The 26,441-nt window shown below is 47.2% G+C and overlaps 1 protein-coding gene across 1 annotated transcript in view; it reads left to right on the top strand.

Moving 5' to 3' along the window:
- The first annotated feature begins 23,478 nt into the window (after window positions 1–23,478).
- Window positions 23,479–26,441, top strand: part of LOC139262701 (1-phosphatidylinositol 4,5-bisphosphate phosphodiesterase beta-2-like) — a 398,767-nt gene continuing 395,804 nt past the window's right edge. Inside the window, exons 1-2 of the mRNA XM_070877853.1 lie at window positions 23,479–23,505; window positions 23,608–23,685. Of these exons, the coding sequence (XP_070733954.1) occupies window positions 23,479–23,505; window positions 23,608–23,685 (105 nt within the window). The remainder of the gene's footprint in view (window positions 23,506–23,607; window positions 23,686–26,441) is intronic.

The following is a 26,441-nucleotide window of genomic DNA, read 5'->3' as shown; positions in this document are numbered from 1 at the left end:
CCCGAATGGCCCAGTGCCGCGCGGAACCGTGAGTCGGATTCTATACACTGCGATTTGCTGCCGTGCATTGCCCCGATCGGCCCCAGTACCACTCCTAGCTCTCCGATCAGCCACTTTGGGGGTGGCCTGGAGCGGGCGGGAGGGCAGAGCCGCCGGGAACCGTCCACCCAACTGAGCTCCCGCCCGCCGAGCTCCCAGATTCCTGCAGATGGGAGTTGGTGGCAGAAGAGGGGCGGACCGCTGGCTGGAGGCTGGTCACTTGACGGTGAGTAGGAAGAACCTGAAAAAAAGGTAAGTGAACATTTTACATTTTTTCCCACCAGTGACTTACCCGCATGGGGTCCCCTGGAGGTCTTCCGATAGTTTTTGTATTTTTTGGTGATTTTTTTCCCCAGCTCTTCGACCCTCCATGGGCCCGACTCCATCCTCGGCGGCACTTGGGCGGCAAGTGCCTCTACTGCCGAGAATGAGACCTCCCGCCCGCTGCCGCCCAGATTGGCGGCGTACGTCGTCCATTTGCCGCCCGCTGACCTTCAAGGGGCCTTGGCAATGAAAACCCCGTCCGGAACCTTGGCGGCACTTGGGCGGCACTTGGGCGGCACTTGGGCGGCACTTGGGCGGCACTTGGGCAGCACTTGGGCAGCACTTGGGCGGCACTTGGGCAGCACTTGGGCGGCACTTGGGCAGCACTTGGGCGGCACTTGGGCGGCACTTGGGCAGCACTTGGGCGGCACTTGGGCGGCACTTGGGCAGCACTTGGGCGGCACTTGGGCGGGTGGAGGCCTTGCTGAAAATCTGCCCTTAAGTGTCAGGTTGCTCGTCGAGGTATTGCACCCGTCTGGAGTGGTAATGCACTCGTAACCTACAATACCCACAGGAGGCTTTGAGGGTGTTCTTGAAACGTTTCCTCTGCCCACCTGGGGCTCACTTGCTGTGTTGAACCTCCGCTTAAAGCGCTTGCTTTGGGAGTCTCATGTCGGGCATGTGGACGATGTGGAACTTTGATGCTAGGGATGTTGACCTGAGTGAGAACACTGACGTTGGTGCGTCTATCCTCCCAGGGGATTTGTAGGATCTTGCAGAGGCAGCATTGGTGATACTTCTCCAGCACTTTGAGGTGTCTGCTGTATATAGTCCATGTCTCTGAGCCATAGAGGAGGGCGGGTATCACTAGTGCCCTGTAGACCATGAGCTTGGTGCCAGGTTTGAGGTCCTGGTCTACAAACACTCTCTTCCTCAGGCAGCCGGAGGCTGCACTGGCACACTGAAGGTGCTGTTGGACCTTGTCATCAATGTCTGCCCTTGCTGATAAGAGGCTCCCGTGGTATGGAAAGTGGTCCACGTTGTCCAGGGCCGCGCCGTGGATCTTGATGACTGGGGGGCAGTGCTGTGTGGCGGAGTCAGATTGGTGGAGGACCTTTGTCTTACGGATGTTTAGTGTAAGGCCCATGCTCTCGTAAGCCTTGGTGAAGATGTTGACGATGCCTTGAAGTTCAGTCTCTGAATGTGCGCAGACGCAAGCGTCGTCCGCATACTGTAATTCGACGACAGAGGATGGGACAGTCTTGGATCTGGCCTGGTTGAACAGGTTCTCATTGGTTCTATAGTTTAGTTCCTCTCCAGCGGGGAGCTTGTTGAGAGTGAGGTGGAGCATTGCAGTGAGGAGGATCAAGAAGAGCGTTGGTGCAATGACTCAGCCCTGCTTGACCCCGGTCTGGATGTGGATTGGGTCTGTGATGGATCCGTTGGTCAGGATCATGGCCTGCATGTCGTCGTGGAGCAGGCAGAGGATGGTGACAAACTTTTGAGGGCAGCCAAAACGGAGGAGGACGCTCCATAGTCCCTCGTGGTTGACAGTGTCAAAGGCCTTCGTGTGGTCAAAGGCAGCCATGTACAAGGGTTGTTGCTGTTCCCTGCATTTCTCTTGTAGTTGTCGCGCGGTGAAGATCATGTCCCTTGTACCACTCAGTGGACAAAATCCGCACTGTGACTCCGGGAGAAGCTCCTCAGCCACAGGGAGAAGACAGTTGAGGGGGATCCTTGCAATGACTTTCCCTGTGGCCGACAGCAGGGAGATTCCTCTGTAATTACCGCAGTCGGACTTGTCCCCTTTTTTGAAGATAGTCACGATTACGACGTCCCTGAGATTTCCCGGCATGCACTCCTCCTTCCAGATAAGAGAAATGGGGGTCATGTATTTGTGCCAATAGTGCCTCTCCGCCATACTTTAGTGCTTCAGCAGGAATTCCATACGCTCCCAACGCCTTGTTATTCTTCAGCTGACAGATGGCCTTTTCTACCGCGTATAGGGCTGGGGTTGTGCTGAGATGGTGGTGGGTGGCATGCTGCGGGTTGGAGTCGAGGACATTCATGTTGAAGACAGAGTTTCGGTTAATGAGATCTTCTAAATGCTCCTTCCAACGGGCCCTGACTGCTTCGGTGTCTTTGATGAGTGTCCCCCTGTTCTTGGCCAGCAGTGGGGTGGGGCCTTGGGTGCTTGGGCCGTAGGTGGCCTTGACTGCCTGAAGAATCCTCGCACGTCGTGGTTGTCGGCTAGTTGCTGGATCTACTGTGCTTTCTCCACACACCATCTGTTTTTTAGGTTGCGGGTTTTTTGTTGGACCTCGGCCTTCAGCAGTCATAGAAACATAGAAACATAGAAAATAGGTGCAGGAGCAGGCCATTCAGCCCTTCTAGCCTGCACCGCCATTCAATGAGTTCATGGCTGAACATGAAACTTCAGTACCCCCTTCCTGCTTTCTCGCCATAACCCTTGATCCCCCGAGTAGTAAGGACTTCATCTAACTCCCTTTTGAATATATTTAGTGAATTGGCCTCAACTACTTTCTGTGGTAGAGAATTCCACAGGTTCACCACTCTCTGGGTGAAGAAGTTTCTCCTCATCTCGGTCCTAAATGGCTTACCCCTTATCCTCAGACTGTGACCCCTGGTTCTGGACTTCCCCAACATTGGGAACATTCTTTCTGCATCTAACCTGTCTAAACCCGTCAGAATTTTAAACGTTTCTATGAGGTCCCCTCTCATTCTTCTGAACTCCAGTGAATACAAGCCCAGTTGATCCAATCTTTCTTGATAGGTCAGTCCCGCCATCCCGGGAATCAGTCTGGTGAACCTTCGCTGCACTCCCTCAATAGCAAGAATGTCCTTCCTCAAGTTAGGAGACCAAACTGTATGCAATACTCCAGGTGTGGCCTCACCAAGGCCCTGTACAACTGTAGCAACACCTCCCTGCCCCTATATTCAAATCCCCTCGCTATGAAGGCCAACATGCCATTTGCTTTCTTAACCGCCTGCTGTACCTGCATGCTAACCTTCAATGACTGATGCACCATGACACCCAGGTCTCGTTGCACCTTCCCTTTTCCTAATCTGTCACCATTCAGATAATAGTCTGTCTCTCTGTTTTTACCACCAAAGTGGATAACCTCACATTTATCCACATTATACTTCATCTGCCATGCATTTGCCCACTCACCTAACCTATCCAAGTCACTCTGCAGCCTAATAGCATCCTCCTCACAGCTCACACTGCCACCCAACTTAGTATCATCCGCAAATTTGGAGATACTGCATTTAATCCCCTCGTCTAAATCATTAATGTACAATGTAAACAGCTGGGGCCCCAGCACAGAACCTTGCGGCACTCCACTAGTCACTGCCTGCCATTCTGAAAAGTACCCGTTTACTCCTACTCTTTGCTTCCTGTCTGACAACCAGTTCTCAATCCACGTCAGCACACTACCCCCAATCCCATGTGCTTTAACTTTGCACATTAATCTCTTGTGTGGGACCTTGTCGAAAGCCTTCTGAAAGTCCAAATATACCACATCAACTGGTTCTCCTTTGTCCACTTTACTGGAAACATCCTCAAAAAATTCCAGAAGATTTGTCAAGCATGATTTCCCTTTCACAAATCCATGCTGACTTGGACCTATCATGTCACCATTTTCCAGATGCACTGCTATGACATCCTTAATAATTGATTCCATCATTTTACCCACTACTGAGGTCAGGCTGACTGGTCTATAATTCCCTGTTTTCTCTCTCCCTCCTTTTTTAAAAAGTGGGGTTACATTGGCTACCCTCCACTCCATAGGAACTGATCCAGAGTCAATGGAATGTTGGAAAATGACTGTCAATGCATCTGTAGAGTCTGTAGAGTTGCTTTCTTGCTCTCGAGTTGGTTTGCTATTTAAGTTCAGAAATGCCTTGCGCTTGCGGCTAATTAGCTCTTGGATCTCCTGGTCATTCTCGTTGAACCAGTTGGAGTTTCCTGGTCGAGTGACTGAGCGTCTCTTTGCAGGTGCTGATTGTGGAGGTCTTGAGGACAGACCAAGCGCTGTGGGCACTCTGCGTCTCAGGGTCATCGAGGGTTGTCAGGTTGGCAGTGAGGCACTGGCTGTATGGGGTCTTTGAGTGCCTCTGCGTTGATTTTCCTGCGGCATTGTTTCTGTTGCCATCGCTGTTTTGGGGCTATATTGATGTTGATGACGGAGTGGACTAAGTGTGGTCCGCCCAGCCCACAGCCCTAACCCATCAGTTCACACACCTTATCGTAGTTCTCCATCCTTGAAAGGATAAACACGTAACAGCATAACCCAACATCATCCGCCGCCCTGCTTCATTCGCGACATTAATCCGCGCGCTCCGCTATTTTCCCCCAAATCCTCAGTCACATCGCATGTTTCCGGACAAATGTGGTACCCATCCGGATCAAATACACAGAGCAACTCAATTTAGCCATTACTCTGTAGCGCCCATCCCAATCTCCCTTGGGGATTTTTTGCCTCTTATAGAATCATAGAAATTTACAGCACAGAAGGAGGTCATTCGGCCCATCGTGTCTGTGCCGGCCGACAAAGAGCTACTCAGCCTAAATCCACTTTCCAGCTCTTGGTCCGTAGTCCTACAGGTTACGGCACTTCAAGTGCACATCCAAGTACTTTTTAAATGTGGTGAGAGTTTCTGCCTCTACCACCCTTTCAGGCAGCGAGTTCCAGACCCCCACCATCCTCTGGTTGAAGAAATTTCCCCTCAAATCCCCTCTAAACCTTCTACCAATTATTTAAATCTATGCCCCCTGGTCATTGACCCCTCTGCTAAGGGAAATAGGTCTGTCCTATTCACTCTATCTAGGCCCCTCATCATTTTATACACCTCAATAAGGTCTCCCCTCAGCCTCGTCTGTTCCAAAGTAAACAAATCAAGCCTATCCAATCTTTCCTCATAGCTAAAATTCTCCAGTCCAGGCAACATCCTCGTAAATCTCCTCTGTACCCTCTCCAGTGCAATCACATCTTTCCTGTAATGTGGTGACCAGAACTGCACGCAGTACTCCAGCTGTGGCCTAACTAGTGTTTTATACAGTTCAAGCATAACCTCCCTGCTCTTGTATTCTATGCCTCGGCCAATAAAGGCAAGTATTCTGTATGCCATCAAATGCACTCTTCCTATCTTTGATCACCATAACCTGAACCCTGACCTGATAGGCATGAAGGTCAGCCTTTGAGCAAATTCCTTTTCCATGCGAGCTGCTTGCTCAGCATCAGTGTGCCCTGCCGAGTCATTGACCAAATGTAGGTGCCTCTGGAGCGAAGTGACCCACTCCTCTGTCATGAGGGTGGATGTCAAGCTCGGGTCTATGGGTACAAACAGGTTCTCTCACATTGACATGGATCGGCCAATCATTCGATTCACCCGGGACCTCACTCACATGAGTACAAATGGCAAAAGATGAACCCAATCTCCGCCAGCACAATCACTGAGCTTTAAGCGTGCGATTCATGCGTTCCACCTGCCCAGCGGTCTGGGGATGATATGTGTTAGGGTTAACTTCAAACCACCACTCGGAGTCCGTTAGCCTTAAAGTAAATGCAGTTTTTATTAATAAAAGATACAAGTTGGCAGGGGAGCTATCCTTGAAGGAATGTTCAAAGAAACTGCCAGAGACATCTTATTTTATACAGTTTCAGATTATAGCATTACATAATTATGCAACTTACAATTAATACATGCTGATGAATTAATACATGATTGATTGGTAGGGTGCTTCCTCCAATCTGGCTTCTATATGCTTTAATTGGTAATTCAGGACACATGGTGTTATGATTCTTTTTATTTAACTCTTATCTTGTTATACAATTCACATTCTATGTTATCTGTGTCTGTGCCTGACTCCCAAGGCCGTTGGCCTATGAATTGGAACAGCTGCTCCTCTGTGGAAGGCATCCCACACATGCTTTCCACAATCTGAGAAACAGGCTGTGGGATCCATTTTAAAAACCTGTTAACTCCATTTTAAAACATCCCAATTATTATTATGAATTGTAATTACGATTTATAATCTGCCCTTTCAGTCCCTCCTGTTGGTCCCTGATTATTTCTAAATAATCAGCTCACCACATATATGTTCTGAGCCATCTGCTGGAAATTGTGATATCAAAGCCATATCCCTGGGATCGCTTGTAGTTCCGTCTTTTGCAGAGTCTTTACATACTACCCCTGACCATTTCCCTGGGATATTGGCACACCACTTATATTTGTTTTTGTACATACAGAGCATAAGCTCGGGGGTCTTAGTTGTTTCCTTAACGCATTACAAAGTCATTCGCCTCCCTATCATGCCTACATTACATAGTTAACAAGACTGTTTGCTGTTCGGCTAGAACCACACGGTTGTATATCCCTCTGATCTTACACATCAGATATAGTTGGATCACGATACATATCCCTAAATCTACCATTATTACCACAATTGGATGCCACATCAATTTGAGGACCGCTTAGGCTTTAGGTGACCAGCCCGTAAAAATGTTCCACCATGAACAACAATTTCCCTTTCCCTGCCTTATCCTGTCTTGATTCGTGTGTCTCCCGCCTCGGTTTTGTTTTTCAGGCGATAGGATTGGGACACTCATGCCGTCTTTGTGTTTGATCACCCCTCTTTGGATCTAGCAAAGGCTTTCTGCATTCTTGGTTATGGGCCTTGGCCAACGTCCTCGTTCTGTGTCTCCTGTAACTACCTGCACATTCTCCCCGGAGCATTAGCACCACTATCAGCTGCACTAGGACTAACACCTGGAATATAATTCTAATCCCTATCTTGTAACTTTGCTCAGGTATGCCTCTCCTGTCTTTGCACTTGTTACATAACCTCACCAACCAACTCAAGGCTATAACTATCTGTACTGTCACTAGAGTATGTGAAAGGATCCTTATCCACGGATGTATAATCTCAAGTACCAAGGCGGGTTTTTCAGATTATCCTTTATTTCACTGTCCAGTTCTTTTGCCTTCATCCTTTAGCTCATAATAACTTTTAATGTTATTTCTTAATAGTCCTTTGAACTCAGTTAAATCTTCAAGTAACAGGGTAATTGGTGGTGCTTGCTCTTCCATGTAATCATCAATATCTTGCTCAATCTCCGCTTATATTTACTGTCATTGTCTTCCTGGCATGTATATATGTCATGCGTGCTCTTCCCACGGCCACTGATACTCTGGGAGTAAAGCAAAAGTTACGCACTGTAATGTTACAAGTAAAGTCTCTGAAATCGTAAGTTCCCAGGCGAGTTACCACGCAATATTCTCCTCGCCCTTGATAGGCGTAATGTGTGGGTTCGGTTCGGGCAGGGCTTATTCCAATGACACATCCCTCCATAGTATTGTCAAACCCGCAGCGATCCTTGCTCCCGTCTCCCACTGGGTGAGGGTATATAGTTAGCCTTCCTTCTTTCTGGCACCCGGATAAAGATATTCCCCTCATCTTTCCATTCTTTTTGATCTCATCCTGGTCCATCGCGGATGTACTCTTCCCCTCGTATTATGTTTGTATCCCCTCACATCCTCCTGAAACCGCATACACCCTAGTCATTCCTATCAGGGTGCAGGCATCTAATAGCCCAGTGTGCTGTGCTATTTCTTTCAACTGGGTGCTATTTATCCAATTTGGACCTCGCCCGGTTTGTATCTGATCCATATTGTGTCTCACCTGACCAATCATCCATCGTCCATAGGCATGACATGTGTCTCTTTTCCTGTCCTCGGCATCATCCTCTCATTCCTGCTTATTTACCTCGCTAATTGTTCATGCATGGCCTTCCAATACGGATATATCCTCCAGCAGTTTTTTTGGATGTTTTAGATCCTAACTCTGAAAATTCTATCCCTATCCTGGCCTGTTTCCCCATTAGTACCTCCATCGTTCCCCTCAAGCTATCTGTACCTACCTGGATCATCTGTATATCTAGTGCATCTACTAGAGAGGTCCCTGTACAGTTAATACATCATTCCTATAGATCTCTCTGTCTTCCTCCTTTGTGTCTCAGCTGCTTATGTTACTCCTGACGTGTCACTAGCTATTCTCAGGATTGTGTCTAGCAATCGTGTGTACAACGCTTTAGTCTTGGGGCTAAACTTTTCTGGCAGGTATAAGGCTGATAAATTTATGCTCACAGGTAACATTTCATGCTGCACATTGTTCCAGGTTTAACTACCACGCACTTTCCCAAGGTTAATTCCCCTGGTTTACAATATTCAGGTAACATTTTGTTACCCACTTATCTTGTGGCTTCAAGATAAACGCTCCTGACACTCAGATGCCTCCCCCTAGGGGCTGTTTTACGTAGTTGTTGTACCCTCCGGTGTGGGTAAATGCTTCTGGGCCTCCTAGGGGCAGCCTTGTAGCTTGTACTTGTAGAATCAGAAGGGCAGTGGTGATCACGTTTATATTCTGTTGATAAAACACATCCTGGATATGCCAGGTTTTTAGTTTTACCATTTCCATACCATTACCATAGAGTCTTACCATTTCTAGTTCAACCATATTGTTTGCACCATTTCTCCGATTGTTTGCAACGTTTCTCCGGGCATGTGCCCTTTTCCAGATCCATTTTATTATAGCCAGTACCCCTAATATGGCAAATATCCATCCTAATCCTCTAAAAAGTCCATCTGTCGTACCTTTATATTCTTTCAGCTGGAACCAGTGTTTCCACCGGCCCCTACCTTTCATATTCATGCAAGCACACGTATCTCCACTAACTAATACCTCATATGGTCCGCTCCACCTAGGTGCAAACCCTGGTTTCTCTGCCACCTCCTTAACCATTACCTTCGCCCCCACCTCGGGGATTATAGCCGAGGCAGTTATCACACCGCCTTCGTCCTCCTCCTTCTGCCTTTCTCGGACCTCCTGTCACATACCTTTCAACTGCTCACTCAATTCCCTCACATACTTTCTGATTCTGTCTCGTAGGGGGCCTAAGTCGGCTCCTCCTGTCACTATTCCTTCTGGTAACCTCATTGCCTTACTCAAGGCGGTTTTAAGGATCCGCTCCATTCTCTCTACCATCCCTGAACTCTAGGGGTGATATGGGATGTGAAACTTCTGCTTAATGCCAAATATTCTACAAGTTTCTTTCATCATTTGACCCATGAAATGAGTCCCTTGATCCAAGTCAATCATGTGGTAATAGGACTGCCTCTCATTTAGCATGTCCACCAGTGTGTGTTTTGTGTGCAGTATTATTTCTCCTGTCATTATGACAGACTCGCTAATTTTGACTGCCCAAGTGACACAATCCAGTGTGGCCACGCATCTGGACAGACCGGCAGCCTCTGATGATTGCTGTGTCGAGTAGTAAGCTACGGGTCTCATCCTATCCCCATGCATTTGTGTCACTGCGGCTCCATAGAAGCCTCCCTGGTTCTCACAATATACATGGGTCGGGAAATCCATGTTCGGGAGTCCCAGCCCTGGAACTGACATTAGAGCTCCCTTCAGATTACCGTATGCTGCTTCTTGTTCGGGGCCTCACTCTATGGTTTCTAAGGATGGTCTTCCCCCTTTCACTAGCCGCTGTATTGGTTCTGCAATTGCCGCGGTTAGGTACAAAATTCCTGCAATAGTTAAAGAACCCCAGTACCTTACACACCCCTCGGACTGTTTTTGGTCGGGGCATAATCCTAATGGCCTCCTTCCTGTCATTGGACATGGTCCTAGTTCCTTGGGATATTTCGTGTCCCAGGTACTGTACCACGGCTTGTCCAATTTGTGCCTTTTTAGGATTTACTTTAAATCCTGCTTTCCGTTATCTCAAATGTCTTTTCCATAACTAGAACAGAGTCTAGCACGTAGGCTTTGAAAGCTGCTTTCCGTTATCTCAAATGTTCCAGTTTCAAGGCCATTACATCTCACTTTCTGTGGTTCTTCAACCACCGTATCTGAAGTCACAAGTTCAACTTATAGTGTCCTTTGCTCTAAACTGCTAAAGCCTGCCGTTTTAACATTTTAATTTTTCCAAAGTCTCTTTTACATTTTCGCAGATAGCTCCCCACTTGCCCAGGAGTTTGACCTGATTCCTGAAGGTATTTCTAGATTGTTTCCAAACCTTTTAGTTTTATTTATTTTTTCTTAAGAGATCAGATTTAACTTTTGATTTTAAATGTATCGCATTTTGTTGTGCCTTTTCTTAACCAGTGGTACTTGAAATAATCACAACAAACTTAACTCTTCACTGTTCCCATCCTAATTTCTGCTCCCCTTTTGTAGTATTTGTATTTATTGTTGGATTACAAAATGTCAAATACGGTAATACTGATTTTTTAATCGGACTTCTCATTTATGCTTATAGTGATTCACAGAATGCAAAGTACTTGTTTTATAATTGTGCCTAACTTCTGTTTTCGAAGCTGAACATCAAAAACTCTAATCTTTTGCTCTGTAACTTCAATTTTATGATAATATCTCACAAATCACATCTTTTTAAGTTTCAGTTTCTGACGCAGTAGTTGTGTAATTTTATCAAAAAGGCTTCCAAACCCAAGATTTTCTAATACAACCAAAATGTTTATCAAGGAGAATCACCTGAAATATCTCAAAAATCCCAATTCAAATATTGTATTGCCAATCTTTTATTTAAAACTCTTTTTACTGAGCTAGAAGCTTTTGCGTCAAGATTTTACACAAAGGAAAATGGGGGCATACTTTCCCAGACCACAGCCGCGAGAGACCCACACAGGCTTTTTTTAAAGGCATTACAATTTCCTTTCTCTGTTCTTTATCTCATTCCTAGACTAAATTTATTGTCTTTTAACCCAATGAAATCAATGTTTACGTGTTTTCTTTTGACAAGTGAGCGTGTCGAAAAATTTTTAAAAGCCAACGGGACCACGCATTTTTTATTTTTTGCTCAACAAACCTATCCTTTGTGCATTTTCTAGCTCTGTAACCTATCATCCGAATAAATCCACACCTGCGTTTCTAACTTAAAATGTAATTCAATTCTAGGTTCACACTTTCTTAAAGCTTCCCACATACAGGACAACACTGCAAAAGGTTAAAAAAAAACTTTCACTCTGTCTGAAAAAGTGGGTGGAGCCAAAACAAACAGACAGCTCCACCACTTTCTCAAACAGGCTTTCAGACACATGAAAAATTCAATAATTCCCACCTCAAATATTCTGCAGTCAAAAATGACACAAGCACTTTTACTCAAAGACAGACATTCACAAAAGTCTCTATTCATTCAACAGAGTTTAGTGTTTGGCCGGCTCTATTTTTGGATCCTTAAGAGAGTCACTATCAGGTTTTTTAATGGTCGTCCGAAAAATATCTACTAAGCGAACCGTCCGGCCCCTAATCAATTCTTTAGTTTCCTTAGGTCCTAATCCTAACCCTGTTAATGGGTGATATAAATTTGGGCCAAATTCCTCTGTCCATTCCCTTTTGTCACCTATATCTATTTTTATACTTACATCCTCTTGCCTTTTGTCACTTTCTCTGTCCACCTCACCTTCGGGTATCTTTCTATTCATCTGTACGGCTGCTAAAATTATCTTTTTCCCTTCATCATATCCTGCCTTAACCATCTTCTTAACCTTTTCAAATGTATCTCTCAGAAACTCTTCTGGTAGTTTATACCTCACCCCTCCGGGCCTTTGTAGTTTCCTTTGCCATTTCTTACACCGGGACTTTTTCCCCAGTTCTGTTTTTCTGCCTTTACTTATGCGGAGCTTTTTGCACCGGGGCTTTTTCCCCGATATCCCGTATACGTACTTATTCTCCCGACACACGTATTTACTTAGTGTCCTGACGTGCCCCTCAACTGGATTTACTGGCTGCATGGACTCTGCTTCAGATTCGTTGGATCTCTGGCCGGGACTTTGGGAGGAGAATTTCTCAAGGTAATTCTCTACTGACTCAGTTTTAGGTTGGTTCAGTTTTTGGGGCGAATCTGCCCGTCCAGTAGATCCTGCCCGACTATGCCAAGTTGTTAGGGTTAACTTCAAACCACCACTCGGAGTCCGTTAGCCTTAAAGTAAATGCGGTTTTCATTAATTAAAGATACAAGTCGGCAGTGGAACTATCCTTGAAGGAATGCTCAAAGAAACTGCCAGAGACATCTTATTTTATACAGTTTCAGATTATAGCATTACATAATTACGCAACTTACAATTAATACGTGCTGATTAATTAATACATGATTGATTGGCAGGGTGCTTCCTCCAATCTGGCTTCTATATGCCTTAATTGGTAATTCATAGAAACATAGAAACATAGAAAATAGGTGCAGGAGTAGGCCATTCGGCCCTTCTAGCCTGCACCGCCATTCAATGAGTTCATGGCTGAACATGCACTTCAGTACCCCATTCCTGCTATAGAACACATGGTGTTATGATTCTTTTTATTTAACTCTTATCTTGTTATACAATTCACATTCTATGTTATCTGTGTCTGTGCCTGACTCCCAAGGCCGTTGGCCTATGAATTGGAACAGCTGCTCCTCTGTGGAAGGCATCCCACACATGCTTCCCACAGTCTGAGAAACAGGCTGTGGGATCCATTTTAAAAACCTGTTAACTCCATTTTAAAACATCCCAATTATTATTATTATTAATAATTGTAATTACAATTTGTAATCTGCCCTTTCAATATGGAACGTGAAATTGGTGTGGAATTCCCAGGATTTGGTTTAACTCCTTCAACACTTTCCCGACAAAGGCTGAGTCAATACCCACCGTGCAAAAATTTCCTGCGATAATACACGAGCAGTTTGTGGCATTAGTCTAGTTGGCCGTAGGAAATGCCTCCACCCACCGAGTGAATGCGACCAGTGTCAAAGGCCTTTGTAAGGTCGAAGAAGGCCATGTATAAGAACTGGCGCTGTTCCTTGCATTTTTCCTGTAACTGTCGTGTTGCAAAGATCATGTCCGTTGTATGCCGTAGGGGACGAAATCTGCACTGTGACTCTGGGAGGAGCTCCTCGGCCACAGGGAGAAGACGGTTTGGAAGGACTCTAGCGAATGACTTTGCCTGATTGTTGTGTATGCAATAACTGTTAGACTGTGTACTGTTTAACTCCAAGAGGTATAACCTTGGCTCTGCTTTATTAAGGCCCAAAGTGACTCATATACAAAATGGCTGGCCTTTTATACTTGGGCTGCACACGCGTGCGTGCAGCCCAATGGCCTCCAACAGTGCCGCCATCTAGTGGCTAGTGATCCCAAAAGTATATACATGTTCCCAAAAGTACATACAAGACATAAAGTGCAACATCCCCACCGACACCTGGGAGTCCCTGGCCAAAGACCACCCTAAGTGAAGGAAGTGCATCTGGGTGGGCGCTGAGCACCTCGAGTCTCATCGCCGAGAGCATGCAGAAACCAAGTGTAGGCAGCGGAAAGAGCGTGCGGCAAACCTGTCCCACCCACCCTTTCCCTCAACGACTATCTGTCCCACCTGTGACAGGGACTGTGGTTCCCATATTGGATTGTTCAGCCACCTAAGGACTCATTCTAAGAGTGGAAGCAAGTCTTCCTCGATTCTGAGGGACTGCCTATGTTGATGATGATGATGAATGCTTTCACCACAACCAACTTCTTTTACAAACCTCAGGGTGGAGCCCGAAAAAATCGATCTGAATCCGTTCCCACAGGCACCTGCGAGTTTGCCGCAATAGTGCCCCCTACACTTGATTTGTAGTGTGCGGGATCTTGCTGTGCAAGTGTTAAGCATAGCTGTATACGTGCAGCTACATCGCGTTTCAATCATGACGTCCAGGCCAATTTCATTAACCGTGAAACTGCCTCCTCTACTTTCGGGTGCCCCCCAACTAGTGAGTCAAGTATCCATGACATGAGAAGTCTCTGAACAGGTTCAGGAACCAACCACACTAGCTGGATAAAATGCTCTCTGACCCCTGGCGGTACTAACTGGACAAAGTGTGTTAAAGTATGTAACATGACCACAGCGGTCCTTATAATGAGGTGTTTGTCACAGCCATGATGTGAATTGTACAATAGAGTGTCAGCTGTGGCTCAGTGGGCAGCACACTTGCCTCTGAGTCAAAAGGTTGTGGGTTCAAGTCCAACTCCAGGAACTTGAGCACATAAATCTAGGCTGACATTCCAGTGCAGTGCTGAGGGAGTGCTGCACTGTCTGAGGTGCTGTCTTTTGGATGAGACATTAAACCGAGGCCCCGTCTGCTCTCTCAGGTGGATGTAAAAGATCCCATGGCACTATTTCAAAGAAGAGCAAGGGAGTTATCCCTGGTGTCCTGGCCAATATTTATCCCTCAATCAACATCACTAAAAACAGATTATCTGGTCATTATCACATTGCTGTTTGTGGGAGCTTGCTGTGCGCACACTGGCTGCTGCGTTTCCCACATTACAACAGTGACTACACTCCAAAAGTACTTCATTAGCTGTAAAGTGCTTTGAGATGTCCGGTGGCCGTGAAAGGCGCTATATAAATGCAAGTCTTTCTTTAACTGCTCAGCAAGGTTTCAACCGGTGAAAGATATTGAAGGAGCAACATATTTAGAAAAGGGTGAGTGAGGCGTGGGTTGGGCTGAGAGACATCTACTTCCGCCTCCTGTGATTAACAGCCTGTGTGCCTGCTCTTTGCTCAGATTTGCATCTTACTTTACATGCTGCTAGTTTTTATTTGACTCAGTGCTGATGTTTGACTATAAATAAAAACTGGCTCCTTTCCTGGATGCCTACCGAGCGTGCTGTTGTCCTTGGCAGCGTGCTCTGCTGCCCCGTTCAACACTACGCACCCACACTTCACTGCTTGTTATTTCACTGAGAATGGCGGGAGAAGCTCATTTACAGACCAAGATCCTGGCCAGACCATCTCTGGTCCACGGAGAGAAGTTCATTAAATGGGATGATGTAAGTAATTGCAACACGAAACAGACTCAGTGCTAAAGTCTCCTAAACAATGCTGCACCATTGTGGGAGCAATTGATGCTGAAACTAGTATCAATACTGGCTAAATCGGCTCCAACTCTGGGCTGACTTTTTCCAGAACGTTACAAAAGAAGCTACAGTGTGGATCGGTAAGGGGTGGTGAGGATCGGTAAGGTGTGGTGTGGATCGGTAAGGTGTGGTGAGGATCGGTAAGGTGTGGTGTGGATCGGTAAGGTGTGGTGTGGATCGGTAAGGTGTGGTGAGGATCGGTAAGGTGTGGTGTGGATCGGTAAGGTGTGGTGAGGATCGGTAAGGTGTGGTGTGGATCGGTAAGGTGTGGTGTGGATCGGTAAGGTGTGGTGTGGATCGGTAAGGTGTGGTGAGGATCGGTAAGGTGTGGTGTGGATCGGTAAGATGTGGTGTGGCTCGGTAAGGTGTGGATCGGTAAGGTGCGGTGTGGATTGGTAAGGTGTGGATCGGTAAGGTATGGTGTGGATCGGTAAGATGTGGATCGGTAAGGTATGGTGTGGATCGGTAAGCTGTGGATCGGTAAGGTGTGGTGTGGATTGGTAAAGTGTGGATTGGTAAGGTATGGTGTGGATCGGTAAGGTGTGGATCGGTAAGGTATGGTGTGGATCGGTAAGGTGTGGATCGGTAAGGTATGGTGAGGATCGGTAAGGTGTGGTGTGGTGAGGAACGGTAAGGTGTGGATCGGTAAGGTATGGATCGTTAAGGTGTGGGTCGGTAAGGTATGGATTGGTAAGGTGTGGGTCGGTAAGGTGTGGGTCGGTAAGGTATGGATCGGTAAGGTGAGGTGTGGTGAGGAACGGTAAGGTGTGGATCGGTAAGGTGTGGTGTGGTGAGGAACGGTAAGGTGTGGATCGGTAAGATGTGGATCGGTAAGGTATGGATCGGTAAGGTGTGGGTCGGTAAGGTATGGATTGGTAAGGTGTGGGTCGGTAAGGTGTGGGTCGGTAAGGTATGGATCGGTAAGGTGTGGGTCGGTAAGGTGTGGGTCGGTAAGGTATGGATTGGTAAGGTGTGGGTCGGTAAGGTATGGATCGGTAAGGTGTGGGTCGGTAAGGTATGGATCGGTAAGGTGTGGGTCGGTAAGGTGTGGGTCGGTAAGGTGAGGTGTGGTGAGGATCGGTAGGAATGTAAAGGTATAGTAATGATGGTGAAGAATGGTGAGGTGCAGCGCAGAAGGTCGAGGTGCAGTCACATATGGTTAGGTGCAGTGAGGTACGGTGTGGAATATTAAAGTATGGTGGGTACGATAAGGGGCAGTGAGCAGCAGTGAGGTATGTAAAGTATGGTTAGGTATGCTACCTTAGCAGACCTTATCGTTCGTTACCACACCTCACCGTTCCTCACTGTAGCTTTTTAAAATTGATTGATGGGATGTGGGCATCGTTGGCAAGGCCGGCATTTATTGCCGATCCCCCTAATTGCCCTTTGAGAAGGTGGTGGTGAGCTGCCTTCTTGAACTGCTGCGGTCCGTGTGGTGAAGGTGCTCCCACAGTGCTGTTAGGGAGTGAGTTCCAGGATCTTGACCCAGCGACGATGAAGGAACGGCGATATATTTCCAAGTCGGGATGGTGTGTGACTTGGAAGGGAACTTGGAGGTGATGGTGTTCCCATGCGCCTGCTGCCCTTGTCCTTCTAGCTGATAGAGATTATGGGTTTGGGAGGTGCTGCCAAAGAAGCCTTGGCGAGTTGCTGCACTGCATCTTGTGGATGGTACACACTGCAGCCACGGTGTGCCGGCGGTGGAGGGAGTGAATGTTTAAGGTGGTGGATGGGGTGCCAAACAAGCGGGCTGCTTTGTGCTGGATGGTGTCGAGTTTCTTGAGTGTTGTTGGAGCTGCACTCATCCAGGCAAGTGGAGAGTATTCCAGCACACTCCTGACTTGTGCCCTGTGGATGGTGGAAAAGCTTTGGGGAGTCAGGAGGTGAGACACTCGCACAAGAATACCCAGCCTCTGACCTGCTCTGTAGCCACAGTATTTATGTGGCTGGTCCAGCTAAGCTTCTGGTCAATGGTGACCCCCAGGATGTTGATGGTGGGGGATTCGGCAATGGTAATGTCATTGAATGTCAAGGGGCAGTGGTTAGCTTGACAGAAGAAGACAAAATAATTTGAGAAATAGTGGGGAACCAAGGGTCTAGTGAGAATGAGGAACTTAAAGAAATTAGTATGAGTAAAGAAATAGTGCTGGAGAAATTAATGGGGCTAAAAGCCAACAAATCGGCTGTACCTGATCGACTACATCCTCGGGTTTTAAAAGAGCTGGATCCAGAGATCATGTTGTCATTGGTTGTCATCTTCTGAAATTCCCTAGATTCAAGAACCACCCCAATGGTTTGGAAGGTAGTGAATGTAACCCTATGATTCAAGGAAGGAGGGAGAGAGAAAACAGGGAACTACAGACCAGTTAGCCTGACATCAGTTGTGGGGAAAATGCTGGAATCTATTATTACGGACGTGGTAACAGGGCACTTTGAAAATCAGAGTCAACATGGATTTTTGAAAAGGAAAGGTTTTTTGAGGTTGGGACTAGTAGAATAGCTAAAGGAGGAGCCAGTGGATGTGGTCTATCTAGATTTTCAGAGGGCATTCGATAAGGTGCCACACAAGAGGTTATTACACAAATGTAGGGCTCATGAGATCGGGGGTAATATACCAGCATGCATTGAGGATTGGGTAACGGACAGAAAACAGAGAGTCGGAACAAATGGATAATTTTAAGGTTGATAAACAGTAACTAGTGGAGTGCCGTAAGGATCAGTGCTGGGGCCTCAACTATTTACAATCTACTGAAGGAGTGCAGCGAAGGTTCACCAGACTGATTCCGATATGGCAGGACTGACATATGAGGAGAGACTGGATCGACTGGGCCTTTATTCACTGGAGTTTAGAAGAATGAGAGGCGATCTGATAGAAACATATAAAATTCTGACGGGACTGGACAGGTTAGATGCAGGAAGAATGTTCCCGATGTTGGGGAAGTCCAGAACCAGGGGACACAGTCTAAGGATAAGGGGCAAGCCATTTAGGATTGAGATGAGGAGAAACTTCTTCACTCAGAGTTGTTAACCTGTGGAATTCCCTACCGCAGAGAGTTGTTGATGCCAGTTTGTTGGATATATTCAAGAGGGAGTTAGATGTGGCCCTTATGGCTAAAGGGATCAAGGGGTATGGAGAGAAAGCAGGAAAGGGGTACTGAGATGAATGATCAGCCATGATCTTATTGAATGGTGGTGCAGGCTCGAAGGGCCGAATGGCCTACTCCTGCACCTATTTTCTATGTTTCTATGTTTCTATATCAATGACTTAGAGAAGGGACTGAATGTAACGTATCCAAGTTTGCTGGCGATACAAAGCTAGGTGGGAATGTAAGTTGTGAGGAGGATACAAAGAGGCTTCAAGGGGATATAGACAGGCTAAGTGAGTGGGCAAGAACATGGCAAATGGAATATAATGTCGATAAGTGTGAAGTTATCCACTTTGGTAGGAAAAACAGAAAAGCAGATTATTTTTTAAATGGTGAGAGATTGGGAAATGTCAGTGTTCAGGGGGACCTGGGAGGTACCTTGTACATGAATCACTGAAAGTTAACATGCAAGGAAAGCAAGCAATTAGGAAAGCAAATGGTATGTTGCCCTTTATTACAAGAGGATTTGAGTATAAGAGTAAAGACATCTCACTGTAATTATATAGGGCCCTGGTGAGACCACACCTGGAGTATTGTGTACAGTTTTGGTCTCCATACCTAAGCAAGGATATACTTGGCATAGAGGAAGTGCAACGAAGGTTCACCAGACTGATTACTGGGATGGTGGGATTGTCCTATGAAGAGAGATTTAGTAGACTAGGCCTATATTCTCTAGAGTTTAGAAGAATGAGAGGTGATCTCATTGAAACATACAAACCTCTTATAGGGCTGGACAAGGTAGATGCAGGGAGGATGTTTTCCCTGACTGGGGCGTGTAGAACCAGGGGTCACAGACTCAGAATAAGGGGTCGACCATTTAGGACTGAGATGAGGAGAAACTTCTTCACTCAGAGGGTGGTGAATCTTTACAATTCTCTAACCCAGAGGGCTGTGGAGGCTCAGTCATTGAATATATTCAAGATAGAGATCGATAGATTTCTGTATATTAAGTGAATTAAGGAATATGGGGATCAGGCGGGAAAGTGGACTGGAGGTCGAAGATCTTACTGAATGGCGGAGCAGGCTCAAGGGGCCGAATGGCCTACTCCTGCTCCTAGTTCTTATGCTCTTATAGTAAGGTACAGTGAGGTAAGGTAAGGAATGTTAAGGTGCAGTGAGGAATGGTGAGCTTTAGTGAGGTATGGTGTGCAATTTTAAGGACTGGTATGGTGAGGTACAGCAAGGAACAGTGAAGTGCAGTAAGTGATGGTAAGACACAGCGAGGTTCAGGGAGGTATGGCACAGTGTAGTCAGGTACAAGTAAGGCACAGTGAGATACATCATCATCATCATCGGTAGTCCCTCAAAACGAGGATGACTTGCTTCCACACCAAAAAGGGATGAGTTCACAGGTGTTTCAATGATATTCTGGATCCCGAACTACATCCTGAAGGGTGGAAGATGCCTGTGCATATATTTTTTTAACGTGGGGTGACCGTTGCACACCAGCCACCACACGGGCTTGACAGAGTTAGGTCTTGGTCCAGTGGCAAAGATCACCCAAGACGTCTGGAGACCTGCTCTGCTGCATGGACCGAGTGCACACACATATCGCAGTGTGGGCTGGCCCGTGCTGCTCCTGGGCCCTTGCCTCTTCTGGGCCCCGAACTCTCGCCTCTCCTGGGCTCCGATCTCACATCCCTCTACAATCTCTCACTGCTCCTTCGCCCCGACCTCACTGCTCCTGCTGTATCTGCCCGCGCTGCAGTCAGCCGTTGCCCTTCTGCAGTAGCGCGCCCTGCAAGACCAGCAGCAGGCCGGGGCCATTAGAATAAGCAGCGTGTGGTGGCATACCACTGCAGGGAGTGAGATACAGTGAGTTATTGTAAGGTAGAGTGAAGTATGGGAAGATACAGTGAGCTATGGTAAGGGGTGGTGAGGTATGGTACAGAACCGTGGTATACAGTGAGTTACGGTAAGGTGGAGTGAAATATGGTAGGATGCAGTGAGGGCGAAATGGCCCCCTTTTAAAGCCTGGGGGAGGGGGGACGTAACTGGCTCCGCACCCCTCAGCGCCCCGCGCCGTCCCCTTAACACCTCGCACGGTAATTTGTCCCGCAGGTCGTCAAGCTGGCGGACACCGCTCTTGGGCGGTAATTAAAAGGGCGGGTGCCAGCGCTCCGGGCCACCATCTTTGTCTGTCGGTCAATTCTCGGGGCGGCCCGACCATGGAGGCCCTAGCCTGGTCCGGGCCGCTATTGTGTAGCCCGACACTCCGTCCTGGGTGCCGGGCTGCTGGCTCAATCCCAACCTGCCCTGGGGGCCCAGTGGAGGCCCTCAGAGGTCGTGCAGAGTGCGCAGTACCCCTCCCCTTTAACAACAACAACAACTTATATTTATATAGCGCCTTTAACGTAGTAAAACGTCCCAAGGCGCTTCACGGCAGTGATATAAGACAAAACAGATAAATTTGACACCGAGCCACTCAAAAAGAAATTATGGCAGATGACCAACAGCGAAGGGGAGTGGGAGGGGAGGGGTGTTGAAGCGTGTCGGCGGTACGCGGAGCATTCACGTAGCGCTGAACATTTCGTCCCAGTAGCCCCCGGGACCCGCCCCTAAAGTAAGTGGAGTGCGGGAGATTGCATCTGCTCCGTTCAGGCCGGGCTCCGGAAGGTTACCGCCCCCAATCGGGGCACAGGGCAATTCCACCCCTTGAGTTACGGTGAGTTATGGTGAGGTATAGTGAGGTATGGTAATGGTAGATACAGGCTGTCTCTCGCTCTCTGTCTGTCTCTCTCTCTCTGTCTCTGTCTCTCTCTCTCGCTCTGTCTCTGTCTCTCTCTCTCTCTCTCTCTCTGTCTATGTGTCTCTCTCTGTCTGTGTGTCTCTCTCTCTCTCTCTGTCTGTCTCTCTCTCTCTCTCTCTCTCTTTGTCTCTCTCTGTCTCTATCTCTCTCTCTATCTCCACCTATCTCTCTCCATCTCTATCTCTATCTCTCGCTCTATCTCTCTCTCTCTCTATCTATCTCTATCTCTCTCTCTCTATCTCTATCTCACCCTCTCTCGGATAAGACGTTAAACCGAGGTTCCATCTGCCCTCTCAGGTGGACATTAAAGATCCCATGACATTATTCTAGGAAGAGCAGGGAAGTTCAGCCTGGTATCCTGACCAATATTTATCCCTCACCCAGCATCACTAAAACAGACTATCTGGCCATCTTATTGCTGTTTGTGGGAGCTTGCTGTGCGTGAATTGGCTGCCACTTTTGCTACATTACAACAATAATTACACTTCAAAAGTACTTGATTGGCTGTAAAACACTTTGGGGCTTTCTGAGAACCTTCCTTCCTTTCCTTCCTTTTCTTTCTCTTTTTCTCTCTATCTCTCTTTATCGCTTTCTTTCTTTCTCTCTTTCTTTCTTTTTTTCTCTCTTTCTTTTTTCTCTCTATCCCTTTTTCTTTTATTCACTCTATCTCTCTATCTCTTTTTTCTCTCTCTCTTTCTGTCTTTCTCTCTCTCCTCCCTCCACTTTCTTCTTTCTCAATCCCTCCCTCACGATGTGATTCCTTCAACATTCCATTGACTCTGGATCAGTTCCTATAGAGTGGAGGGTAGCCAATGTAACCCCACTTTTTAAAAAAGGAGGGAGAGAGAAAACAGGGAATTATAGACCGGTCAGCCTGACACCGGTAGTGGGTAAAATGATGGAATCAATTATTAAGGATGTCATAGCAGTGCATTTGGAAAGAGGTGACATGATAGGTCCAAGTCAGCATGGATTTGTGAAAGGGAAATCATGCTTGACAAATCTTCTGGAATTTTTTGAGGATGTTTCCAGTAGAGTGGACAAGGGAGAACCAGTTGATGTGGTATATTTGGACTTTCAGAAGGCACAAGAGATTGATGTGCAAAGTTAGAGCACATGGGATTGGGGGTAGTGTGCTGACATGGATTGAGAACTGGTTGTCAGACAGGAAGCAAAGAGTAGGAGTAAATGGACACTTTTCAGAATGGCAGGCAGTGACTAGTGGGGTACCGCAAGGTTCTGTGCTGGGGCCCCAGCTGTTTACACTGTACATTAATGATTTAGATGAGGGGATTAAATGTAGTATCTCAAAATTTGCGGATGACACTAAGTTGGGTGGCAGTGTGAGCTGCGAGGAGGATGCTGTGAGGCTGCAGAGCGACTTGGATAGGTTAGGTGAGTGGGCAAATGCATGGCAGATGAAGTATAATGTGGATAAATGTGAGGTTATCCACTTTGGTGGTAAAAACAGAGAGACAGACTATTATCTGAATGGTGACAGATTAGGAAAAGGGGAGGTGCAAAGAGACCTGGGTGTCATGGTACATCAGTCATTGAAGGTTGGCATGCAGGTGCAGCAGGCGGTTAAGAAAGAAAATGGCATGTTGGCCTTCATAGCGAGGGGATTTGAGTACAGTGGCAGGGAGGTGTTGCCACAGTTGTACAGGGCCTTGGTGAGGCCACACCTGGAGTATTGTGTACAGTTTTGGTCTCCTAACCTGAGGAAGGACATTCTTGCTATTGAGGGAGTGCAGCGAAGATTCACCAGACTGATTCCCGGGATGGCAGGACTGACCTATCAAGAAAGACTGGATCAACTGGGCTTGTATTCACTGGAGTTCAGAAGAATGAGAGGGGACCTCATAGAAACATTAAAAATTCTGACGGGGTTAGACAGGTTAGATGCAGGAAGAATGTTCCCAATGTTGGGGAAGTCCAGAACCAGAGGTCACAGTCTAAGGATAAGGGGTAAGCCATTTAGGACCGAGATGCGGAGGAACTTCTTCACCCAGAGAGTGGTGAACCTGTGGAATTCTCTACCACAGAAAGTTGTTGAGGCCAATTCACTAAATATATTCAAAAAGGAGTTAGATGAGGTCCTTACTACTAGGGGGATCAAGGGGTATGGCGAGAAAGCAGGAATGGGGTACTGAAGTTGAATGTTCAGCCATGAACTCATTGAATGGCGGTGCAGGCTAGAAGGGCCGAATGGCCTACTCCTGCACCTATTTTCTATGTTTCTATGTTTCTATGTTTCAGTGGTCTCTAGCATTAGAAACATTTTCTATGTTTCTAATGCCAGAGACCACTGAAAGCACAGCTGTACGATGCAGTTCTGACGATAACCACAGTTTTCCAGGGTTCCCAAGGCACATTGGAGCTGTGAAATATTGAAGCCAATGTTGTGTTATTTTGTGCCATCAGGATACAGGAGTTGGATCGCCAGTGACTCTGCGTGTGGATTCACACGGACACTTCCTGTACTGGACCTACCAGAATAAGGTAAGGGGAGTGACCAGAGCCTCGAAGGCCAAGCAATTCTCTCCGCTCATAGGAACAGGAGGAGGCCATTCAGCCCCTCGAGCCTGCCCCGCCATTCAACCAGATCATGGCGGATATGCACCTCAACTCTATTTACCTGCTTTTATCCATATCCCTTGATACCCTTACCCTATCTAACTCAGTCTTGAAAGCTCCAATCGACCCCCAGCACCCACAGCCTTTTCGGGGAGAGAGTTCCAGATTTCCGTCACCCTTTGTGTGAAGAAGTGCTCCCTGATTATGCTCCTAAATAGTCTACTCTAATGTTAAGATGATGCCACCTTCTTCTTGTCTGTCCCAACAGAGGAAAGAGTTTCTCTGTATTGAGTCATTTTATCATTTTAAATACTTCAATCTGATCACCCGTCAATCTCCTGTACTGACTCTCCCTGGGGCATGGCTTCCATCGCCGCTGATTCTCTCTGGGGTACATTTGTGTATGTTTAACCAGTGTTAAATTGTGGTATATCTTTCCAGAGTTTAATCTGAGAAAAGATGGATAGCTGTGGGTTGATGGATATGGTGAGAGGGTGGGTAGTTGGGGTTAAGGGATATTGTGGGTAGGTGGAGTTAAGGGATATTGTGGGTAGGTGAGGTTAAGGGATATTGTGGGTAGGTGGGGTTGAGGGATATTGTGGGTAGGTGAGGTTAAGGGATATTGTGGGTAGGTGGGGTTGAGGGATATTGTGGGTAGGTGAGGTTAAGGGATATTGTGGGTAGGTGGAGTTAAGGGATATTGTGAGTAGGTGGGGTTGAGGGATATTGTGAGTAGGTGGGGTTGAGGGGTATTGTGGGTAGGTGGGATTGAGGGATATTATGGGTAGGTGGAGTTGAGGGATATTGTGAGTAGGTGGGGTTGAGGGATATTGTGAGTAGGTGGGATTGAGGGATATTGTGAGTAGGTGGGGTTGAGGGGTATTGTGGGTAGGTGGAGTTGAGGGATATTGTGGGTAGGTGGAGTTGAGGGGTATTGTGGGTAGGTGGGGTTGAGGGATATTATGGGTAGGTGGAGTTGAGGGATATTGTGAGTAGGTGGGGTTGAGGGATATTATGGGTAGGTGGGATTGAGGGATATTGTGAGTAGGTGGGGTTGAGGGATATTGTGGGTAGGTGGAGTTGAGGGATATTGTGAGTAGGTGGGGTTGAGGGATATTGTGGGTAGGTGGAGTTGAGGGATATTATGGGTAGGTGGAGTTGAGGGATATTGTGAGTAGGTGTGTTTGAGGGATATTGTGGGTAGGTGGAGTTGAGGGATATTGTGAGTAGGTGTGTTTGAGGGATATTATGGGTAGGTGGAGTTGAGGGGTATTGTGAGTAGGTGGGGTTGAGGGATATTATGGGTAGGTGGAGTTGAGGGATATTGTGGGTAGGTGGGGTTGAGGGATATTGTGGGTAGGTGGAGTTGAGGGATATTGTGAGTAGGTGTGTTTGAGGGATATTATGGGTAGGTGGAGTTGAGGGGTATTGTGGGTAGGTGGGGTTGAGGGGTATTGTGAGTAGGTGGGGTTGAGGGATATTGTGGGTAGGTGTGGTTGAGGGGAATTGTGGATAGGTGGAGTTGAGGGGTATTGTGGGTAGGTGGGGTTGAGGGATATTGTGAGTAGGTGGGGTTGAGGGATATTGTGGGGAGGTGGGGTTGAGGGATATTGTGGGTAGGTGGAGTTGAGGGATATTGTGGGCAGGTGGAGTTGAGGGATATTGTGGGCAGGTGGAGTTGAGGGATATTGTGGGTAGGTGGGATTGAGGGATATTGTGGGTAGGTGGGGTTGAGGGATATTGTGGGTAGGTGGGATTGAGGGATATTGTGGATAGGTGGGGTTGAGGGATATTGTGGGTTGATGGCATTGAGGGGTATTGTGGGTAGGTGTGGTTGAGGGATATTGTGGGTAGGTGGGATTGAGGGATATTGTGGGTAGGTGGGATTAAGGGATATTGTGGGTAGGAAGGATTGAGGGATATTGTGGGTTGATGGCATTGAGGGGTATTGTGGGTAGGTGGGGTTGAGGGGTATTGTGGATAGGTGCGGTTGAAGGATATTGTGGATAGGTGCGGTTGAGGGATATTTGGGTGGGTGGGGTTGAGGGATATTGAGGGTAGGTGGTGATGTGGGCTTGTTTGTCTGAATGGTCTGTTCCATTTGCTAAAATTCTTACACTCTCTCAGCCCCCCTGGTCCTAGTCTCTGGAAAGCTCCTCTCCGTTATGTGAAGTAAGTTGAGGGGGAATGAAACTTCTCTGGGTTCCCAAACACATACAAAGTGCTCTAAATGCTCCAGTGAAACTTGCAACACACAAGCTGAAGCAGGCTGCGAGCTGCCTTGTCACACAAGGCACGAGAGAGCTGAGCTGGAGGCGTCCATGGTGAGGGAGAGCCCGGCTCACATCTCGGCTTTTCACATTAATCATTGCCCTGAAGATTATTAAACTGCTCTCTTGGGGCCTGTGGTCACACCCTGTGATCACTCCCTGTGGTCACTCCATGTGGTCACTCGGGGCCTATGGTCACTCCGGCCTGTGATCACTCCATGTGGTCACTCCGTGTGGTCACTCTGACCTGTGGTCACTCAGGGCATGTGTTCACTCTGGCCTGTGGTCACTCTGTGTGGTCATAGAAACATAGAAACATAGAAACATAAAAATTGGTGCAGGAGTGAGCCATTCGGTCCTTCGAGCCTGCACCGCCATTCAATATGATCATGGCTGATCATTCACCTCAGT

Source organism: Pristiophorus japonicus, chromosome 4 (genome assembly GCF_044704955.1).
Source record: "Pristiophorus japonicus isolate sPriJap1 chromosome 4, sPriJap1.hap1, whole genome shotgun sequence".
Classification (NCBI taxonomy): Eukaryota; Metazoa; Chordata; class Chondrichthyes; family Pristiophoridae; genus Pristiophorus; species Pristiophorus japonicus.
The sequence above is the reverse complement of the archived record's forward strand: the minus strand, read 5'-3'. Positions and strand labels throughout refer to the sequence as shown.